The following is a 25,259-nucleotide window of genomic DNA, read 5'->3' on the forward strand; positions in this document are numbered from 1 at the left end:
TTTGCATTAATTGTTTTTTAATAATTAATTTACATTAGTTTCTTTATATTTATATTTATTTTGCATTAATTGTTTTTAATAATTAATTTACATTAGTTTTTTTATATTTATATTTATTTTGCATTAATTGTTTTTTAATAATTAATTTACATTAGTTTCTTGATATGTATATTTATTTTGCATTAATTGTTTTTTTTATAATTAATTTACACTAGTTTCTTTATATTTATATTTATTTTGCATCAATTGTTTTTTAATAATTAATTTACATTAGTTTTTTATATTTATATTTATTTTGCATTAATTGTTTTTTTAATAATTAATTTACATTAGTTTCTTTATATTTATATTTATTTTGCATTAATTGTTTTTTTAATAATTAATTTACATTAGTTTCTTTATATTTATATTTATTTTGCATTAATTGTTTTTTAATAATTAATTTACATTAGTTTCTTTATATTTATATTTATTTTGCATTAATTGTTTTTTAATAATTAATTTACATTAGTTTCTTGATATTTATATTTATTTTGCATTAATTGTTTTTTTAATCATTAATTTACATTAGTTTCGTTATATTTATATTTATTTTGCATTAATTGTTTTTTTAATAATTAATTTACATTAGTTTCTTTATATTTATATTTATTTTGCATTAATTGTTTTTTAATAATTAATTTACATTAGTTTCTTTATATTTATATTTATTTTGCATTAATTGTTTTTTTAATAATTAATTTACATTAGTTTCTTTATATTTATATTTATTTTGCATTAATTGTTTTTTTAATAATTAATTTACATTAGTTTCTTTATATTTATATTTATTTTCATTAATTGTTTTTTTAATAATTAATTTACATTAGTTTCTTTATGTTTATATTTATTTTGCATTAATTGTTTTTTTAATAATTAATTAAAATTAGTTTATTTATGTTTATATTTATTTTGCATTAATTGTTTTTTTAATAATTAATTTACATTAGTTTCTTTATATTTATTTTGCATTAATTGTTTTTTAATAATTAATTTACATTAGTTTCTTTATGTTTATATTTATTTTGCATTAATTGTTTTTTAATAATTAATTTACATTAGTTTCTTTATGTTTATATTTATTTTGCATTAATTGTTTTTTTAATAATTAATTTACATTAGTTTATTTATGTTTATATTTATTTTGCATTAATTGTTTTTTTAATAATTAATTTACATTAGTTTCTTTATATTTATATTTATTTTGCATTAATTGTTTTTTAATAATTAATTTACATTAGTTTCTTTATATTTATATTTATTTTGCATTAATTGTTTTTTTAATAATTAATTTACATTAGTTTCTTTATATTTATATTTATTTTGCATTAATTGTTTTTTTAATAATTAATTTACATTAGTTTCTTGATATTTATATTTATTTTGCATTAATTGTTTTTTTAATAATTAATTTACATTAGTTTCTTTATATTTATATTTATTTTTCATTAATTGCTGTTTATTTATATTTATGTCGCATCTATTTTTTTTTATTCCTATTAATTCTCCATTTATTGCTTTTTTATATTTATTTATATTAATTTCTTTATATTCATATTTGTTTGGCATTAATTTCTTTATATTTATATTTGTTTTGCATTAATGGCTTTATATTTATTTTTAAGTTACATTAATTGCTTTGTATTTATATTTATTTTGCCTTAATTACTTTATATTTATATTCATTTTGCATCGAATATTTCATATTGATATTTATTTTACATTAATTTATTTATATTTTTTCATTTGAATATATTGTCTTATATTTATATTTATTTTGACATCTATTGCTGTATATTTATATTTAATTGCATTTATTCCTAATGCTCATATTTATTTTGTATTAATCACATTATATTTATATTTTGCATCTATTGTTTATATGTATATTTTTTGCATTAATTTCTTTATAATTATTTTGCATCTGTTGTTTTATATATATTTTATTTTGCAGTAATTGCTTTATCTTTATATTGATTTTTTTCATTAGTTACTTTATATTTATATTTAGTATTGATGAATTATTCATATTTATATTTATTTTGCATTAATTGCATTATATTTATATTTATCTCGCATTAATTGTTTTATATGTATATTTTTGCATTAATTTCTTTATATTTATTTTGCATCTATTTTTTATATATATTTTATTTTACAGTAATTGCTTTATCTTTATATTGATTTTTTTATTAGTTACTTTATATTTATATTTATTATTGATGAATTGTTTATATTTATATTTATTTTGCATCTATTTGTATATTTATGTTTATCTTGCATTAATTTATTTTTTATATCTATTTTGCATCCGTTGTTTATATTTGTGGTTATTGTGCATTAAATGCTGTATATTTATATTTATTTCGCATATATTGTGTATATTTATATTCATTTTTTCTTAATTGTATTATATTTATATTTATTTTGCATAAATTGCTTTTATATCTTTTTAGCATATATTGTTTTATATTTATACTTATATCGCATTAATTGCTTTATATTCATATTTATTTTGCATTCATTGTTTCATATTCATATTTATTGTGCCTATGTTGTCCTTTATTTATATTTATTATGCGTTAATTGCTTTATAGATACAAAATAAATATAATATGAAGCAATTAATGCAAAATAAATATATAAAGAGCAATCAATGCACAATTAATATGAATATAAAACAATAAATGCTAAATAAATATAATTATAAAGCAATAGATAGGAAACAAATATAAATATAAAACAATATATATGCATACATATACATGTGTGATAGTTTATTTATACGCATGTTTATTTATTTTATCTATTTGTTTGTTTATTTTCTATTTTTTTTAGTTTTAAAGTGATTTTGTATCTCTATCCTAGAGTAAATTTTATCCTGTGAACGTAGTTATTCGCTATTTCTCTCCTACAGTTTAATAGATATTGGGTTTCTTTAAAGTACAGGATAGCAAATTTTTCATGAAGGCATAATCTACATGGGTCGTCTAGGTCTCTAAAGGTGTTTGCTTTTCTACCTATTTTCTATTTGACTACCGGCGAACGCCCGCTTTCCTTGAGGTCCCAGTATGTGTTTGCTAGCTTTGTTTTCATACGGTGTTTTTATTGTTGAATGTACTTTTGTGGTCATAATATCGAGTTTTGAAATCTAAGGAAGTCACACCTACTTAATATTTCTTGTTATTTGGGGTTTCTTTCGCAAATATTGTGGCCTGGTAAATGACGCTTTTGGTTAGACATTTATTTTGAAGTGGGCAAAATGTGCGGTATCTACAGTGGCATTTATTTTGTTTGTTATTAGTATTTTCATTTTTATTTCTAGTATGGTTGTTGTTGTCCGGAGTTGGTTTATTATTATTATTATTATTATTATTATTATTATTATTATTATTATTATTATTATTATTATTATATTTTCTGCTAGTTATATATGTGTCTTTTGTGTTAGTTTTATTTTTGTCATGGTGTCTACTTTTTATTATTTATTTGTTGTTGTTTACATTGATTTTATTTAATATTTTGTTATTATGTGCTTTAATTATCATCTCTAAATGTTCGCAGCAGCTGTAGGATAACGTTAGGCTATTTTTATTGAAAATTTTGTGTAAGGGGTTAGTTGCGGAAAAGTGTTTTTCGATTAGATCTAGAAATTTCTTGCCAAGTTTTGTTTGTAAAATTTGATTGTATGGGGCCGTATACCAGATTATATTTCTTTTTCTTCTATTTTTAACTTTATTACAATTATTAGTGTTTATTTGCTTATAATTGATATCAATATTTTTGTATCCATTAATTTTGTAGGGCTGTTTCATAGATATTCGTTGACCTGTTAAATGCATTTTAATCGCTTGAGTTATTGCTGAGTCTACTTACGATCGAGTTAGGAATCTGTTTTATAATTGATGGTGGATGATTGGACTTAGGGTTTACGCATATTGGAGTAGCGTTATCTTTTAAGTCGGGTTCATATGTGTTTTTATCTAAATTTAACGTGACGTCCAGGAAGTTTGTTATTTTTATGTTAGCTAATACGTCTACTTTTAGGCCTACTTTTTTCATTTCCTTGCGTATGATTTCCTTAAAGTTATCTCCCTTGCCTTTGTTGGAGTCTTTTATTATAACTGATTTTCTTTATTTTTTTTAATGATGTTGATTTCTTCCGAGGATATATCAGTGTATACATCGAAAAATTGCAGGGCAATGTTGAAAAGTTCTTCGGATATCGAAGGATAAAAGTCTATGATATCGAACCGTATAAACGTACATTTATTTTTGTTTTCTATATTTTTAATCCAGGTGATTGCTAGGTCTTATTTGATTTGTTTGTTTATTTTAAATTTCTTCTTAAGAAAAATTGGATGTACTCATAATTGATGAGGGGTGAATTTATATAATTTCTGTCACCAATTAAAACAATTTCTTTTAGTAAATTCACAGTATTAAAAGCCTTCGAGGCACACCCGGTGTTGCCTAATAGTCTGGTAAGAATCTACATGCACTCTTACTAAAAACAAACATTACTAAACTTTAAATTTTAATCACGATAGCTTAAAAGTTGAACGGTTTGAATGAAAAATGCGATAAACGCCATTTTAAAAGTACGAAACTATCGCTAGAACCAGTGTTGAATTTCGACACTGGCAATTACAAAATATAGTACTAAAAACATTTTTGCATTTATACGTCTGTTATTTTAACAAATACCAAACTATTACCACCAAAATAGTTGCCTTTCAGCATTCGTCATTTCAAACAATACGAAACTATCACTAGAAACAATTTTGCATTTTAACACCCGAATAAACAAAGACATGATTTGCATAGCATGAGACAGATATAACATTTTTTTCACTGTTTAATGTCTCAATTATAACTAATTCGATTTATGGCATTATTTGGATTTTTCGGACTACTATTCTTTATTTGGGGGTTTATTTTCACAACGTTTCGGTCGATGTATCTTTTGATATTCTTCAAATGTATTTTGTCTCACTCTGTCATCTGCAATTCTTTATTTAGTCCACTGCGCTGGTATACACTTGTTTCCTAAGCCATGACTGGATAAAAGTCCTACGTAGATCAAAATTGTATTTTGAATGGGGTCCACACTGAGGATTACAACTCTAACCTACTGAAGATTGTCACTTATAAATTGAATAAACTAAACGCTTTATCCGCTACGCCAAATATGCTAAGATAAATCTGAAGAAGGTCGGAGGTTATATCGACCGAAACGTCGTTAAAAAACACTGCAAATGAGAACATAATTCTGAACAATCCAAATACTAATCAATCCTCAGCTTCCCAACTCAGAAATGTGGATTTATCGCGCTGAGCGTTCGAACTGTTCGGTTGCACATAAAATGAAAATTAAGTGAAACTTTGTGTTTCCTATTTATATATATTTCCTATTTATATATATTTCCTATTCTTTCTTAGAACTGCACGCCTGTGGAACTCTGTTCCGTCTGCCTGCTTCCCACCCGACTACAACTTGGATGTGTTCAAGTCCAATGTAAACAAATTCCTAATGAACCGCTCCCTTAAGTAAACACTTCATAAAATCTCCACACTAACGTAATGTACTTGCAACAACCCTTATCCCTGAGTGCCTTCCGGGCCTTGATAAGTGGTGATCACTGTGTAAAAAAATATATATATATTTCCTATTTATATATATTTCCATTTATATATATTTTCTATTTATATATATTTCCATTTATATATATTTCCTATTTATATATATTTCCATTTATATATATTTCCTATTTATATATATTTCAATTTATATATATTTCCTATTTATATATATTTCCTATTTATATATATTTCCTATTTATATATATTTCCTATTCATATATATTTCCATTTATATATATTTCCTATTTATATATATTTCCTATTCATATATATTTCCATTTATATATATTTCCTATTTATATATATTTCCTATTTATATATATTTCCATTTATATATATTTCCTATTTATATATATATTTCCTATTAATACATATTTCCTATTTATATATATTTCCTATTTATATATATTTCCATTTATATATATATATTTCCTATTAATATATATTTCCTATTAATACATATTTCCTATTTATATATATTTCCTATTTATATATATTTCCATTTATATATATTTCCTATTTATATATATTTCCTATTTATATATATTTCCATTTATATATATTTCCTATTTATATATATTTCCATTTATATATATTTCCTATTAATATATATTTTCTATTTATATATATTTCCTATTTATATATATTTTCTATTTATATATATTTCCTATTTATATATATTTCCTATTTATATATATTTCCTATTTATATATATTTCCTATTAATATATATTTCCTATTTATATATATTTCCATTTATATATCTTTCCTATTTAATATATATTTCCTATTAATATATATTTCCTATTAATATATATGTCCATCTATATATATTTCCATTTATATATATTTTTTCATTTATATATATATTTCACATATATATATATTTCATATTAATATATATTTCCTTTTTATATATATTTCCTATTAATACATATGTCCTATTTATATATATTTCCTATTAATATATATTTCCTATTTATATATATTTCCATTTATATATATTTCCTATTTATATATATTTCCTATTAATATATATTTCCTATTTATATATATTTCCTGTTTATATATATTTCCTATTTATATATAGTTCCTATTTATATATATTTCCTATTAATATATATTTCCTATTTATATATATTTCCTATTTATATATACTTTCTATTAATATATATTTCCTATTAATATATATTTCCTATTTATATATATTTCCTATTTATATATATTTCCTATTAATACGTATTTCCATTTATATATATTTCCTATTTATATATATTTCCTATTTATATATATTTCCTATTAATACGTATTTCCATTTATATACATTTCCTATTAATATATATTTCCTATTAATACATATTTCCATTCATATATATTTCCTATTCATATATATTTCCTATTTATATATATTTCCTATTAATACATATTTCCATTTATATATATTTCCTATTTATATATATTTCCATTTATATATATTTCCTATTTATATATATTTGCATTTATATATATTTATATTAATATATATTTCCCATTTATATATATATATTTCCTATTAATATATATTTCCAATTTATATATATTTCCTATTAATATATATTTCCTATTAATATATATTTCCTATTAATACATATTTCCATCTATATATATTTCCTATTTAAATATATTTCCATTTATATATATTTCCTATTTATATATATTTGCATTTATATATATTTCAATTTATATATATTTCATTTTAATATATATTTTCTATTTATATATATTCCCTATTAATATATATTTCCTATTTATATATATTTCCTATTAATATATATTTCCATTTATATATATTTCCTATTTATATATATTTCCTATTAATATATATTTCCATTTATATATATATCCTATTTATATATATTTCCATTTATATATATTTCCTATTTATATATATTCCCATTTATATATATTTCCTATTTATATATATTTCCATTTATATATATTTCCTATTTATATATATTTCCATTTATATATATTTCCTATTAATATATATTTCCATTTATATATATTTCCTATTTATATATATTTCCTATTAATATATATTTCCATTTATATATATTTCCTATTTATATATATTTCCATTTATATATATTTCCTATTTATATATATTTCCATTTATATATATTTCCTATTTATATATATTTCCATTTATATATATTTCCATTTATATATATTTCCTATTTATATATATTTCCTATTTATATATATTTCCTATTTATATATATTTCCATTTATATATATTTCCTATTTATATATATTTCCATTTATATATATTTCCTATTTATATATATTTCCATTTATATATATTTCGTATTTATATATATTTCCATTTATATATATTTCCTATTAATATATATATCCTATTTATATATATTTCCATTTATATATATTTCCTATTAATATATATTTCCTATTAATATATATTTCCTATTTATATATATTTCCTATTTATATATATTTCCTATTAATATATATTTCCTATTATATATATTTCCTATTTATATATATTTCCTATGTATATATATATTTCCTTTTTATATATATTTCCTATTTATATATATTTCCTATTTATATATTTTTTCTATTTATATATATTTCCTATTTATATATATTTCCTATTTATATATATTTCCTATTTATATATATTTCCATTTATATATATTTCCTATTTATACATATTTCCTATTTATATATATTTCCATTTATATATATTTTCTATTTATATATATTTCCTATTTATATATATTTCCTATTAATATATATTTCCTATTTATGTATATTTCCTATTTATATATATTTCCTATTTATATATATTTTCTTTTTATATATATTTCCTATTTATATATATTTCCTATTTATATATATTTTCTATTTATATATATTTCCTATTAATATGTATTTCCTATTAATATATATTTCCTATTTATATATATTTCCTATTTATGTATATTTCCTTTTTATATATATATTTCCTATTTATATATATGTCCTTTTAATATATATTTCCTATTTATATATATTTCCTATTAATATATATTTCCTATTTATATATATTTCCTATTTATATATATTCCCTATTTATATATATTTCCTATTTATATATATATCCTATTTATATATATTTCCATTTATATATATTTCCTATTAATATATATTTCCTATTTATATATATTTCCTATTTATATATATTTCCTATTTATATATATTTCCATTTATATATATTTCATATTTATATATATTTCCATTTATATATATTTTCATTTAGATATATTTCCATTTATATATATTTCCATTTATATATATTTCCAATTTATATATAGTTTCCTTTTTATATATATTTCCTATTTATATATATTTCCATTTATATATATTTCCTATTTATATATATTTCCTATTTATATATATGTCCTATTTATATACATTTCCTATTTATATATACTTCCTATTTATATATATTTCCATTTATATATATTTCCTATTTATATATATTTCAATATTTATATATATTTCTATTTATATATATTTCCTATTTATATATATGTCCTATTTATATATATTTCCTATTTATATATATTTCCTATTTATATATATTTCTTATTTATATATATTTTCTATTAATATATATTTCCTATTTATATATATTTCCTATTTATATATATTTCCTATTTATATATATTTCCTATTTATATATATTTCCATTTATATATATTTTCTATTTATATATATTTCCATTTATATATATTTCCTATTAATATATATTTCCTATTTATATATATTTCCTATTTATATATATTTCCTCTTAATATATATTTCCTATTTAGATATATTTCCATTTATATATATTTCTTATTTATATATATTTTCTATTAATATATATTTCCTATTAATATATATTTCCTATTTCTATATATTTTCATTTATATATATTTCCTATTTATATATATTTCCTAATAATATATATTTCTATTTATATATATTTTCTATTAATATATATTTCCTATTAATATATATTTCCTATTTATATATATTTCTATTTATATATATTTCCTATGTATATATATTTCCTATTTATATATATTTCCTATTTATATATATTTCCATTTATATATATTTCCTATTTATATATATTTCTTATTAATATATATTTCCTATTAATATATATTTCCTATTAATATATATTTTCTATTTATATATATTTCCTATTTATATATATTTCCTATTTATATATATTTCCTATTTATATATATTTACTATTTATATATATTTCCTATTTATATATATTTCCTATTCATATATATTTCCTATTTATATATATTCCTATTTCTATATATTTCCTTTTTTATATATTTCTTATTTATATATATTTCCTATTTATATATATTTCCTATTAATATATATTTCCTATTTATATATATTTCCTATTTATATATATTTCCTATTAATATATATTTCCTATTTATATATATTTCCTATTTATATATATTTTCTATTTATATATATTTCCTATTAATATATATGTCGTTTTTATATATATTTCCTATTTATATATATTTCCTATTAATATATATTTCCTATTTATATATATTTCCTATTAATATATATTTACTATTTATATATATTTCCTATTTATATATATTTCCTATTAATATATATTTCCTATTTATATATATTTCCTATTAATATATATTTACTATTTATATATATTTTCTATTTATATATATTTCCTATTAATATATATATCCTTTTTATATATATTTCCTATTTATATATATTTCCTATTAATATATATTTCCTATTTATATATATTTCCTATTAATGTATATTTCCTATTAATATATATTTACTATTTATATATATTTTCTATTTATATATATTTCCTATTGGTATATATTTCCATTTATATATATTTCCTATTTATATATATTTCCTATTAATATATATTTCCTATTTATATATATTTCCTATTTATATATATTTTCTATTTATATATATTTCCTATTTATATATATTTCCTATTTATATATATTTCCTATTTATATATATTTCCATTTATATGTAGTTCCTATTTATATATATATATGTCCAGCGGTTAATGTAGAACATATTATGGATTGAAATGAAATATACCCAACTAAGGATTATGGATATTTTAATCTTTAAGACTTTTGAACATTTCGTTGACAAACGAACTAAACGTTTCTTCTTTTAACAATTACAAGAACTCTTCTCAAAGACTGATTCCATGAATAATAATACACACGCTGAAAGCTTTTCATTCGAACGCCTCGTCTTAACAGTCACAGGCAATATGAATCAGAACAACTACATTTAAAGACACAGCGAAGGTTGCTTAAAAAAAAGGTAAACTGTTTAAAATTACCCACAGCTTAGAGTATGCTATATCTCTACAAAGCGACGATTCACTCATGCATTGAGTATTGTTGCCGAATTTGGGCTGGCGCTTCTATTCTTAACCTCTCCATCTTACACAGTCCGAAAATATTCCTAAACCTTCATGCATTATAAACCAAACTCAAACCTCTGTCCCATCGCCTCAATGCTGCATCCCTGTCTCTGCTTTACTAGCATTTTAATGGAATGTACTCTGACGAACACGCCCCCCTCATCAATTACAAGCAGCCAAGTCCTAATCGTTCACTGTTGAGATTCATATATGTCTTCTACTCTAAGAGTGTCTTTCCTCGAATTGCTAGCCTTTGGAATCCCCCAGATTTTCCTGTTTTCCTGACTGTACTGACATGCAGAAGTTTATGTCTTGTACCCCCTCGACGAAAATCCCTCCGACAAAACAAACAAGCAGCAAAATCCCACCCCTATACAGTAGAGATGCCTAGATGTAAGAAGGTCTTCTACTCTAGTAGTTTCTTCCTCAGAAGTGCTAGACATAGGAACACCCTTCTGGGTTCCTGCTTTCCAACTGTACTGACATGCAGAAGTTCAATATAATGTGAACGGACATCTTGCTGCTCAACTCCCTACATAGTATCCCTGCATCTTATGGCCCCGAGAGTAGCCGCCTACATCAAAGTTGCACTCTGCCTTGTTTGAGGGGAGGGTAAAATGGAATGAAAAATGTAAATTGACATCTCACTGCTCAACTCCCTACATAGTATCCCTGTTGATATGGTTCTAAATAATAACCCATTTACGTCCGAATAACACCGTGCCTTGTTTGGGGTGAGTAAAAGAAAGAAAAATAACATTATATGTAGAGTGAAACAAATATATAAAAGCAAACAGACGTTAACTGCACACAATTGTCACCCATGCATAATCGGCTCTAAATATACATGCAACATATGTTCTGTGTGAAGTCAGGAGATGTACAGTTGGTTGCTGGTTCTGTTGCAACTAACCTGCGAGTATGCACCTTATAAATGGTAAAAGCTCCGTAGATGAGTGGGTTAAGCATGCAGTTGGATGTACCCAGACTGAAGAAGTAAGTGACAGTGCGGCTGTTTTCCCAGTGGAAAAAGGCAAAACCCAAGAAGATGACGTAATAAGGTGTCCAACAGAGGATGAATGCGGCTACGATGACGGCGCTCATTCGCGAGGACTTCTTCCGGGCACGCTCGAACAGGTGAGTTCGGATCTGGCCGTGGTTAACGCTGTTGCACGACAGAGACGTAGCCGATACTGGTGTATCTGAAAAATATCAATAAAGAGAAAACAGATTTTAAAATCAGCGTTGGTAAATTACGACACGCTCATTAGATGCCGTTTTCAGAATAGATTTAAAAAGAGTAGAATGACGAACCTCGGGTTTCCTTTCGGCAACCGTCTCGCAACCCCTTATTTTATTCCTGAGTGTCAAGAGCAAAGTTTTTGATAAAGGTTGCAAAGTTGCTGTTTTCTGGGTCAAGATTTATCATTGACTATTTTAATTCTTGACCTTTAAGTAGTATTTTGAGCTCATATATATTTACAGAAAAAATATTAAAAAACCATCAACTTTATAATTACTATGACTTCCAAACACTATAGACAAGAATGTAAAATCCTGCTCAACCTCATTTTAGGGGACCGATTTAAAATGTGAAGTGCATTTCTACACATATAACGCACTCATCTTATATATATATATATATATATATATATATATATATGTATATATATATATATATATATATATACTAGCAAAGATACCCGTGCTTCGCACGGAGCTTTGTTGCGCACTCGGGTACCAAAATCTGTGGGCACCTTTCCAGTAAGTTGATGTTGTAAGAGCAACGATTGCATAAGGTGATTAACATTTTAACTACCTCTTGTAGTGACTGAAATTCAATCAGGAACTTCACAAAACATTTTCATCAAAAGGAAGGTTACTTGATGTTACATAGTAAATTTTTCATTGAAGTAATTTTCAACTCTTGCTTAAATTTTATCTTGCACATTCAATACTAAAAACTTACCACAATCAGATCATGTCAGTTTTTCCTCATATCCATTTCTCGAACTTTTCACTGAAGAGCCTCAGGGTAAACTACATTTCTGCTGCTTTGATTTGGAGCCAGAATGTAGAGTTTTTCTGAACTTCCTGTCCGGCTGATGGAGACGTAGAACATACCGTGACTGAAGCAGTCTGATGTCAAGTCTACGCCAATGGTGTTAAATGTCTGACCTTGACTTTTGTTTATGCTCATTGCAAAACACACCTTCACAGGAAATTGGAGTCTCCGGAATTATAAATGGAAGTTCTGAGTCCGATGGAACTAAGGGGATCCTTGGCAGTAGAACGGTTTCGCCTTTGTAGGGACCACAAGAAATGGTGGCCTCAAGTACATTGGTGTGCAATCTGGTGATAACACATCTGGTTCCGTTTGTTGTTTTTGGCGGTTCCAAGGATCGAAGAATCATGATTGGCGATCCAATTTTGAGATTTAAAATGTGTGGAGGCATTCCAGATATCTCCAAAGAGTTTAAAAACTCCACAGGGTAGTGAACAGCTTCATATTCATTAGTAGCCGAATCAACTGACTTGTATTGCTTTGTGTCTCCTGGAAATTCATCCATTATTGAATTGTTCAAATGATTCACATTGCTGTTTAATGGCGAAATAATAGCCCTCTCAGCAAGCCAATCCGGTGATTTTCCATTGTTTTGCAGGTCTGGGTACACTTTGTCTTTCAGTTGCTTCTGATTACCGACACATTTACCAAGCGCAGTTGGAATCTTAATTGTGTCAGGTGAAGAAGTGATAGGAAACTGACCATTACCGATTTGGAGAAGCAATTTTGAGAAGTCTGCTGCAGCTGTGTTATCAGAGATATAGGCTCTCATATTAGTAGTCAGTCTCTTCACTATAACGTGCCTCCAGAGATAGGATTGTTTCAAACTTGCATTGACAATGTTAGCCCTTGTGCCATTTTTAACCACTGGGAGGATTTGACGGAAATCACCGCAAAATAAGGTTGGAATGCCACCCATGGGATTCTTGTTTCCTGTGATGTCTTGCAGTGTTCGGTCAATTACTTCATAAGCACTCTTGTGCGTCATTGGGGCTTCGTCTACAATGATTGCAGAGGTGTCTCTAATTACATTTGCCAAGGCTGAGTTACCAGTAATTTTGCAAACTGGCTGATCCATTCGATGAGTATCCAAGGGTACTTTAAAAGTGCTGTGAAGAGTGCGGCCACCTTGTAGTAGAGTAGCAGCAATGCCACTGAATGCTGTTGCAAGCACAATCTTTCTCATGGATCTAATCTTTGCAAGGATCAAATTGATTACAAAAGTCTTGCCCGTACCACCTGGAGCATCAAGAAACATCATGTTTTTGTTCATTTCACCTTGTGCTTCCAACATTGCCATGAATGAATTGTAAACTTCTCTTTGAGAATCGGTCAGTTTTTCTTGCATATTTTCTGCTTGTAGGGAAAGTTCTTCAAGATTATAAGTAACTTCACGTTGATACTCTCTCGCGAGTCTTTCATCTCTCCCTTGCGTTGGTGCAGGTAATCCATAGCTTGCCAATGGTTGACCGCACATAAGGAGAACTTTTTCTTCAATTAGACAAAGAGTTTTATTGTAGATGTCCTCATTAAAATCTGCTTCTGGATTGTTAACTTCTTGCCTGTATCTGTGAAGAATGTCTTCAGATATTACATCACGAAAAGCCATCCAGATCTCAAGAGGATTTCTTGGCTCACAGGCTGTTAAAATTATCACAAATAGGCTTCGCAAATTTGAAGGTGATTGAGTGGCACTTGCCTCTCCTACTGCTTGATGCAAGTGATGGTCATTTTCTAGAAGGCCTCGAGCAAGGCACGCTGCTCTGTATGTTTCAAACACCTGACCATTGTATGCTCGCAAATTTTGAAATGAAGTTGGACCAGCAACCTCATTGAGCAACAGGCGTAAGAAATAACACTCCCCTGCTTTTGGACTAATCGTGTAGATTCTCCCAATGCATGGTGCCTTCCATACATCATCATTTTCAGTACCTTCAACTTGTACCCCACGCATTCTTCTCATCCATTTCTTTGTCGATTTGTTCCAAGTGTAAAACTCAGGGACTTCTACGTATTTGAGACCCCTTGCAAAGTCATCCTCATGGCAGAGTTGAAAAAATGCTGTCAAAGTTGTGGCAGGCGGTGGACCTTGGGCTCGTTCCAGAGCAGTATCAGCTGAGAACATGACACGCTGCCCATTTTCAAGATGAACAGAAAGTTGTACAATTGGGGGGAAATGTTCATGGATGGGATGTTCCAATATCCTCCAGGCCGCCTCTGAACTGCCGACATACCTTGCATTCTGGAACTGCTGGATCTCATCCACAATGTGACTGTACTTGGCCTTGTTGGTTAGCTGCTCCATCAATTCTTTGTAGTTCAAACACTGCTTGATCACATCCTTTATTCACGTATTTGAGGACATATTTGATGCTTTGGATCGAGCTGCAAATTTCTACGTTAATGTGAGCGTTGAACTGCTGAAGGAGGACCTTGTTGTACGGAACAATCCACTGGTTTGTTATTTCTTGATTAACATACCGACCATTTCTCTTCATCCTTATTGTACCAGTCTGGCCTCCATCTTCTGGTTTTCTTCGCCTGTACTTGGGGTAAGAGTCTTGGCCTTGCTCGGTACACTGAAGAAATTCTTTTGGGTATTTTTTGGAACATTTGTTGTCAATCATACATGGACAATTTGGATTAAATGGTCCATAAGGTCCATGCACCATATGTGCCATCACTTTAGCATGAAGATCAGATATGCAGAGATCCATTTTTTTCTGGTAGAAGTTTGTCCTCTGGGGCCTGCCAGGTGAGGATGTGTGCATGCGGCAGTCCTCTTTTTTGATATTCAATACTGTACAGGAAAGCCCTCAACCTGCCAAATCCTCCCTTTTTAATAAATTCAAGTAACTTTTTTAGCTTCTGCCTGAAAACCCTGGCAACAATATCTGGACGATCCTGAGGGTCTTGCCCTTGAAGACAATTTTCTGTAATTTCTGTCCACTTTGGATTTGTTGTGAACGTGATGAAGAGGTCGGCTCGGCCCATTCGCCGAACATATGCCATGGCATCACTTTGACGCTCAAACATGTATCGAGGGCCTCCTGTATAAGTTGCCGGAAGTACAACTCGTTGACCAAACTGTTCTGGATTCCCATCCTCCCTAAGAATTGAATCTCTCAAGTTGCTATAATTGTCAGCTCTCAGGGTCTGTTGCTCACGCCTCAGGAACTGTAAACGTTCTGTTTCAATCTTGCAGTACACATCCACCAGCCATTGTTGAAATAGCCTTCGATACCAGAGATAATAGTTTCCAGGCCGAGTCATTAAATGGTACGAATAAAATTGCTGTTGGGTAACTTTTCGCCCATTGGATGCCTTCATATAGATGTTGTAAGATGGAGAACCATAGGGGTACATTAACGGGTACATTAAAGTATCGTAGAGGGGATGTAGTTCGGAGATCCATTTTAATGTATCATTTCTAAAACGCAAGACAATATCCCGGTTAGCTGTTGGTTCATTCTCCATTAATATTCCAATCTCATACATTGTTGTTGGAGCATTGAATCGCCGTGGATGCTCTTCTTGCGGCCTTCGGTCTTCCCTTATGACAACTTTATGTTCTACCAAGTGTTCTTCTTCAATCCTCTCCTTTGTTGTTTTCAGCTGACAAATAAAGCTGTTGTTCTCATGTAAAAATTCAGTCAGACTTTGGAGAATGTCTCTATTGAGTCTACTGTCACGTCCCCGATTATGTAGTTCCTCTTCCAGACTATCCAAGAAGTAGACTTGAATAAACTTTGCTGTTTCATCTTCAGGTGGTAAAAGACTCCCAATCTGGTGGCAAACCTGGCCTCGAATTCTAAAAGAAGGATTCCACCCATGTACTGCCGCAATTTTGTGACCAAATGATGTCATTGCAAAACAATTGTTATAACTGCGTAGATTTTGCAGAAAATCTTTAGAGATGGGACCATTGCCGGAGAGCAAATCTTGAAGCAACTGAGGCAGTGGTGGAAAGCTATCAAGCACAACTTTGCCAGAAGAACAACAACAACCAGGGGTTTCTCCTTTAAATTTTACAGCTGAGCAATGTTGACATACTTTGTCCATTTTTCCTATATCAGCTGTAGTGAGAGAGTCATTTTTGTTGTAGAGCAATCCTTTTCTATTGCAGTGTTCTATTTCATGGTGTCTCAAAGCAGTCATTCGTTGTCTAGCTGCCTCGTTTTCTGTCAATTGCTGGGGCAGTCATACTCTCTCTCCATGCAGCCTCTCGTTGTTGCCCTTGGTATAGGCGAAAGCTTCGTTGGGTTTCCGATTCATTCTGATGTCGTTGAGCCACTCTCAACTGACCTTGTGTACGTCTACTTACCTCATATAATTCATTCGATCGTAATATTGCTTCTCTTTCCAGTGCATATCTTTGCCTTTCTTGAATTTCATCTTGTGATGAATTTAACCGCCTTACAGCATGTCTAGTTCTGTTAGCTTCACGTTGGGTTTCTCTTTCCAAATCTGACAGTCTTGCTCTCCTTTCTCTTTGACGTATCCTGTTAAGTTCTAGACGTCTTTCTCTATCTGAATTGTTTTCATTGGAGCGAATTGCAGCAACTCTTAGTCTATTAGCTTCCAATCTTTCCATTCTTTCTTCCTCACTTTCGTTTCTACTTCGTTTGGGTGGCATAATTTCGGTTTTAAACGGAATTGTTTTACGATATTAATGATTGTAAATTAATTAAGCGTAAAGGAAATGTATACTAACTGAAATGGACGAACTATAAATAATATTTCTGAATAGTACAATTATAAACAATTATATTGTACCTATTTACTATGCCTCCCCACGGGACAGAGTTAGACACCAGGGTCGTTTTTTAACGTGGAGAAAAGGTACAAAAATAAAAATTGTCTCAGTCGTGAAGGATTTCTCCTCCACCGAAAGAGAACAAGAAAATGAAGTGCAGCATCTGAGGAACAGATACTACACTTTGATCTTGACCAAAAGGAATGAATAAAAGCGACCTACGTGTGACTCATTACTTCCGGGTGTAAACGTCACAGTCTAAAAGTAATAATTAAAAAAAAAGTAAATGTAAAATAAATGTGATACCAACTTAGGTTAACTAAGTAAACAGTACAATTAAAACAGTTCTATTAAAACAAATAATTACTAAGATCTAGGTAATTGTTAGTCTCATTGTTATGGTTTTAAAGAAAAAAATGTGTAAAAAAATTTCTGCTTTTGTGAGTACGTGTATTTCTTTTAAATTACATAACCTTTTTATTTTATTATTTATATCTCTTTTAAATTTGTATATTTTGTAAGTAAACTGGAAGAAATTCAGTTGAATAAAACCTTGTTCGTGTTCTTTACGTTAAACTCATATTTTTATAAAAGGTTCATCCGGTTTAAAGAAAGCACTAAGTTTAAATAAGACTGGAAATAACTAATTCAATATATAAATAGAAAAATGAAATAAATATAAGCTTTAAGTCTTAAGATAGTAATAATCAAAATGTAATAAATTATTTGTAGTTCAAATCTATGATAAGACAGGCTTTCGAAATAGGCTCGACCAGAAAGATTAAATTGGAACGAAATTATAATCTCCGTGCCATTTTCAAAACAACCCCACAAAAGTAACGGTATCCTGCAGTTGGTTAAATGACAATGGTTGTAAGAAAAATGTAAAAGAAAATGCGCTTATCTGTTTATTTTGACCTGTTTTATTTAATTAAAAAAAATTGGCTATAACTGGAAGAGAGCGTTATGTTTTGGGGGTTGTTTAAAAAATAGAATGGAAATAAAGTTAGTTCCGTTTTAATTGTCTTTAATGGCGGCAAGCGCTAACAAAATCGAAAAATCACTGTTTACATTCGAAATGTTAACTTTTATAGGTTTACAGGTTTGCTGACAAGGCTGGGGGTGTTTAATACAATTATTTTACTAAATTGATTTTTTTCATTTAAAAATAAAATTATTTCTTTTTTAAAATTACGATAGTTGAATTGTATTCTTTCAATTATATTGGCAAGTAAAATATAAACGATTAAAACGGAACGAAATTGAAATTTCCATTACATTTTCAATACAATCCCAAAACATAAAGCTTTCCTCGCCAATGAATTGTTTTGATAATATACGTAAAGTGAAATAAATCAGATATAAAATTAAATGAAAATATATTAAATAATTAAATGTTAAATAGATTTTGTAAATAGTACAGTTGAAATGATTAGAATATTTCCAATATGTAATAAGGTCGAGGTAATTAGTTAAAGAGATTTAATATAATGTGATATGCAAATGAGCATAAGTCATTCGATATGGGGGTGGTTTGTAGACTAGTATATAAAGAAATTAGGCAAAGATTCTTATGTCTCCTATAACAGAAACATCCTAAAATGGGTTCTAATGTTTCTCTACCAGGAGAGATCTACCCTCTTACCTCCTTTATATTTCGTTGATGATGGAGAGCTGTACACACAGACAGAAATACACGAACCCTATTACTTTATAAATATATATATATATATATATATATATGTATATATATATATATATATATAAATTTAAATAAAATAGGCGGCGGTTTCTCAAGAGCTCTTTCTGCTATCATCTCATCAAGAAAAAATCGATAGCGTAAAAAATAATATTATGTCGAAAATAAAGAGTTCTAAAGGGGAACTATTGAATGTGTCAAAAGTACGGGGACACTAAAATAAGTTTATTAACGTTTAAAAACGATTAAAATATTGGCACAACGAGGGGAGAAAAAAAAGCCGGAGAAAAAATGTAAAGTTCCCCAAAGAGAAACAATGCGTTTGATGTTTCCTTTTGCCGGCACAAAGAAGGTTTATGCACCGCAATAGAGACAGACTCGAAAATCTTTAAATGGTTTCTGGAGTTCGCTCTATATAGCACCTCGAACCATTCTATTTTATATCTATCGACACAGCACGGGTTATCAACCAAGTGCTGGCCAATAGCAGAGTCCAAGGCTGCAGAAGGAGGGAGACTACCAAACCCCATCCTCCCTTGTCTTATCCATGACGGAACATGCTGGTTTATACGAGTCAAAAGATGCAAGGGTGCATTTATGTATTACTATATTTATTATACTTTATATATATATATATATATATATATATATATATATATATATATATATATATATATATATATATACATATAAGGGAGACCAAACTTTACCCGGTATTAATGATAATCAACGATTATTTCACACTCCTATATTTTTATTGTCATCGAAATCTGTGAAATCACCCGGGAGGAAGCTTCACATTCCTTCATGCAGTAAATATATGTTATTCTACATTGCACTCTAGAGAGCCTACTTTTTATTTTATAAAATTATTTTATATAATCTTTTTTCTAGTTAACGAAATAAGAACATTAAGAAATATATGTGCGAAGCTTGGACTTACTAACTACATAATGCAAAAAACAAACAAAAAAACAACAACAAAAAAAAAAACAACAAAACAACTCCACCTCCAAAAAGAAAAAAAAACACGCGATCAAATTACCCAAAGTAGAATTTTCACGGCCCGTTGTTCTACCATTGTTGCCAAGCGGCAACATTTAAAAATGGCTTTACCGGTGATAGATAAATTAAAATAACGGTTTCTATTATCGATTATGGGTAATTATTGGGGGTATTACTCAGACGTATATACTAAAGTTTCGTAAATTTTAAAGAAAATCTGGTGAGCCGTTTCGTTGTCTATAAGGAACGAACTTACACACACAAAGTTGCATTTATATATATATATATGATTGATATGTAGTTTGCTTGAAACATTGTGTGGGATATGTGTGTATTAGAGATGTAGAAGGCTATCACAATGCAAGGAATGAGATATAGTCGTTGTTGGTGAAAGGAGACGAGAACAAGTGGTGATTTACAAATGCTTTGAAGCGATATGTCACGTTTATCATTTGAAAAGGGAATTTTTTCCGAAATTAATAATGGATATCGTCGGAGACATAACAAGCAATACGTTTGTACCTAATACAACTGAATAAATATATGTATATATAAACATATATGTATGTACTTATTGATTTGTAAATTGCCAATTGTCTCTCGTCTCCTTTCACCAACAACGACTATATCTCATTACTCGCATTGTGATAGCCTTCTAAATTTCTACTACACACAGACACACACACACACACACACACACACACACACACACACACACACACACACATATATATATATATGTATATATATATGCAAATCACTAGTCAATTGGCCAAACGGGATAAACGTTTTATTCAACAAATGATGTTAAATTAAACCAGTTTACCAACGACGCATATGTCGTAAACACAAATGTGTTTAATGTTTCAGTATAATTAATGGATGCTAATATTAAATTAAATATTTTAAGTGATAGATTAATTTAAATGGTTGAATCACTCTACCGCCTCGGCAGGTATCTCAGTGAAGATACCATTCTCTATCTGTATAAGAGCCAGGTACGCTCGAAAATGAAGTACTGTTTTCACATCTGGACAGGAGCTGCTCGGCGCGCCCTAGCAAGCTTTGATAGAATTAAAAATCGGCTTCGAACTCCTAGTAGGTGATGCCATTTTCTCTTCCCTGTAATTAGTTTCCCACAGAAGAGACATTGCAAATCTGTCTCTGCGCTATCATTGTTTCCATGGCAACACCGATCTATAGTTCTTCCTTGCCAAACTTTCACAAAAACACACGACTAGCTACAACCATTATAAACGAGTGACCCTCCACTCTCCATCTTGCCTAAATCTAAACGTGAATTCCATGAACAAAGCTTCTTTCCCAGAACTGCCCACCTGTGGAAAATTGTTCCGCTGGTCTGCTTCCCGGTTGAATACAACATAATAGCCTTCAAATCCAATGTAAACAAGTTCTGTTAAGTCGTTCCTATAAATAATCAAATTCTACCAAATTTACACCACTAATGATTGATACACTATCAACTTACATTCATTAACCCTTATCATTGAGTGGCTTTACGGTCTTGATAAGTGGTGACTCTAAATCTGCTAAAAAGCTGCTGAATTATCAGCAACCAACTGAAACGTCATTATGGAGTGTCATCTTCCCTTCTTTTACGGAACAAGATCAACCAGTTTTTCGGCCGTATTGTGGCTGCAATGGAAAGTGGGTTCTTTTTGACAACCGGCGACACCCAGCTCACTGGTTAGACGCCGACGAAGCTCTACGACATTTCCGAAGCCAGAGTTGCACCAGCAGAAAGTCATACTGCCTATTTGGTGGTCTGCAACCGGTCTCATCCATGAAAGTTTTTGAATGCAGGCGAAACCATTACGGCGGAGAAGTACTGTCAACAAAGCAATGAAATGCATCAGAAACTTCGACAACAACACTCATCCTAAGTCAATAGAAAACTTTCAATTCTACTTCACAACAATGCCCGACCACACGTTGTAAAACCGGTCCAGCAGAAGTTGAACTAATTGAGCTAAAAAAATACCGCTTCATCCGCAATAATCTCGATCTCTCACTTTTTCATGTATAGCAATACCTTCTGTGTAAAAAAATGCTTCTAAAAATTTAAGCGATATCAAAAACGCCCTCAGCGTCTTCATTGCCACAAGAATGCAAGGGTTTCACGTTACTAGCGTAAACACGCTTGTATTGTCGTTGACAAAAGTCTGTTAATTGTAATGGTGCTTATTTCGATTAATAAATTTTTGTTTCAACTGAGATATTTTCTATTCGAATCTAAAAATATAAAACAACAACAAATTTTTTGTTAACCTTACTTTATATATATATATATATATATATATATATATATATATATATATATATATATATATATATATATAACACAGTGCATAAGCGAAATTTAGAATCGACTTTGACCTCAAATTTCCCGCCAACAGATTAATGCGAGCTTTATTTCCTTTATTTTTAGATAGACGTTTGTCAGCTGTCGTTTAAGCCACAGTTCGTTTCAATCGGACGATAAATGCCATCAGAAATAACAAAAAATCAGAGAGTGCTGAATCTTCTTCGCCCAAAGGACATTGCTGCCATCGGTGGAGTACTGTTGGCAACATTCCACAACGTCAGGACCGAATTTAAGGTAAGGCAACATCGAGGGGTCTCCGGCTCCCCCTTCAGCCAACAAAAAACGGACACAGGCCTTCATGAAGGACGTGGAGGCCACAATCAAACAGGACCCAACAGTCTCAATGCGGAAGGTCGCCAAATACAAAAGCGTAAGCGAGGGGACCATTCGCAGGGTTGTCAAGAAGAACTTGGGGATGCATTCCTAGTTGTCAGGTACCTCCCCACAAAGACTCAGAAAGAAATCCTGTCCTGTGTTGGCTAAAGAATAATGAGAATGTATCAACGGTCGACTGCAATGATGGCATGATTTGAACTACCAGCATGAGGACCAAACACTCGGTCAAAGTAATGGCTTTTGGCCTTGTGGCCTCAGACGTTTTTCTGCATTTTTTCAACAAGATGAAAAGATTGGTGTCAAGGAATATTACAGCCTCCTCCTATACCGTGTCCTACCACTTTTGAAGGCCTGTTATCCAGAGAACAATTATGTCTTCATCCAGGACTCTGCACCGTGTCATAATGCTAACGAAGTCCAAAATTTCTTTGCCAACAACTTTTTAGAGGTTTGTGCCAACCGCTATCTGGCTATCCTGTTCACCTGACCTAAATGTCCTTGACTAATCTGTTTGGATCGTTGTGGAGGCAAAGGTCTGCAAGAATTTTCCCAGCAGTGTTGATGCCTTGAAGCAGTCCATCATGACAGCCCGGAACAATACGTCGGAGGACTACCTCGTCAAGTCCTACAAGTGATTGATGTAGAAGGCGGACACTTCGAATAGTTACTATTCTTGAACAACATTTGTTTAAAAATATACATGTAAATTTTGTTTCTACTAGTTGCTACGCTCGTTTTATTTCGATTTGATAATTCTAAATTCCACTAACACACCCTGTATATATATATATATATATATATATATATATATATATATATATATATATAATATATATAATTATATATATAAAATGATAATTATATATATATATATATAATTATCACTTTTTCTACAAGATTATAAAATTGAAAATGGAGAACGTGCAATTGTTTAAAATCAAACAGAATTGTTTATAACAGAAGCATCCTATTTACTTGCCTTTCCGGGACAGAGTTATACACAAGGTTGGTTTTAAATGTGGGGGAAATCCAGCTTACTCAAAATGGCATTTTGTATGGGAAAAAATAAAATTCTCTCAGTTGAGAAGGATTTTTTCCAGTGACCTAGGACACAAAAGATGAAGAGTATTATGGAAACAGATACTGCAATTTGATCCTAACGTAAGCATCGTTAAAATAGAAGATAGGCACGCATGCCATATCGGTTTTTTAATGTGACTTAAGTGAGCAGCTACCTAGAGACATAGAGAGTATAGCAAATGTCGAATAGCCTTTTAGAATTACTTTAATAACTTCGCCTTTTTTCCTTTTTACCTAGGAGCAAAGTGCAGTATCTCTTCCGATGTGGAATCAGTTCAGTAAGGCAGAAATCATTTTAGACTGAAATATTTTGACTTCTATGTCCAAATCTTGCATACAAATTTTAGAGCGTTGGATTTGCTTCGTATTAAAAATCGACCTTGTATTAAATGTTGTCATTGTAAGGACGAAATTAAATAGTGACCTTAAACAGAATATTGCTTATAGTTTTCTTTTATAATTATATGCTTTTCTCCAGTAGAATCCCCCCCTTTAAGAAATGAAATAAAATTCTGTATGAAGTATGCATCTGTAAAGTAAATTGAGTAAATAATTCTTTTAAAGAAAATTAGTTTCAGGCGATTAATTAGAATTCGTGGGCTTTCCAACAATAATCTGCCAAGTTTGAATATTATAGGGTAAACCCTCCTCTTTCTTGAGACTGTTATCAAATTAACGTTTCGAGACAGTCGCATATAGATTATCCATAAGAACTGAGTTTCGTATTTAAAACTAAAACTACTTAATTATT

At 28.8% G+C, this 25,259-nt stretch overlaps 1 protein-coding gene across 1 annotated transcript in view; it reads right to left on the minus strand.

Annotated features, from left to right (window-relative positions):
- LOC145246569 (gonadotropin-releasing hormone receptor-like) overlaps positions 1–25,259 on the minus strand; it is a 114,093-nt gene that overhangs the window by 40,699 nt on the left and 48,135 nt on the right. Inside the window, exon 3 of the mRNA XM_080108175.1 lies at positions 12,095–12,383. Coding sequence (XP_079964301.1) covers positions 12,095–12,383 — 289 coding nt within the window. The remainder of the gene's footprint in view (positions 1–12,094; positions 12,384–25,259) is intronic.

The sequence above is a fragment of the Euprymna scolopes genome, chromosome 24 (genome assembly GCF_053919585.1).
Source record: "Euprymna scolopes isolate OS-2025 chromosome 24, ASM5391958v1, whole genome shotgun sequence".
Taxonomy (NCBI): Eukaryota; Metazoa; Mollusca; class Cephalopoda; order Sepiida; family Sepiolidae; genus Euprymna; species Euprymna scolopes.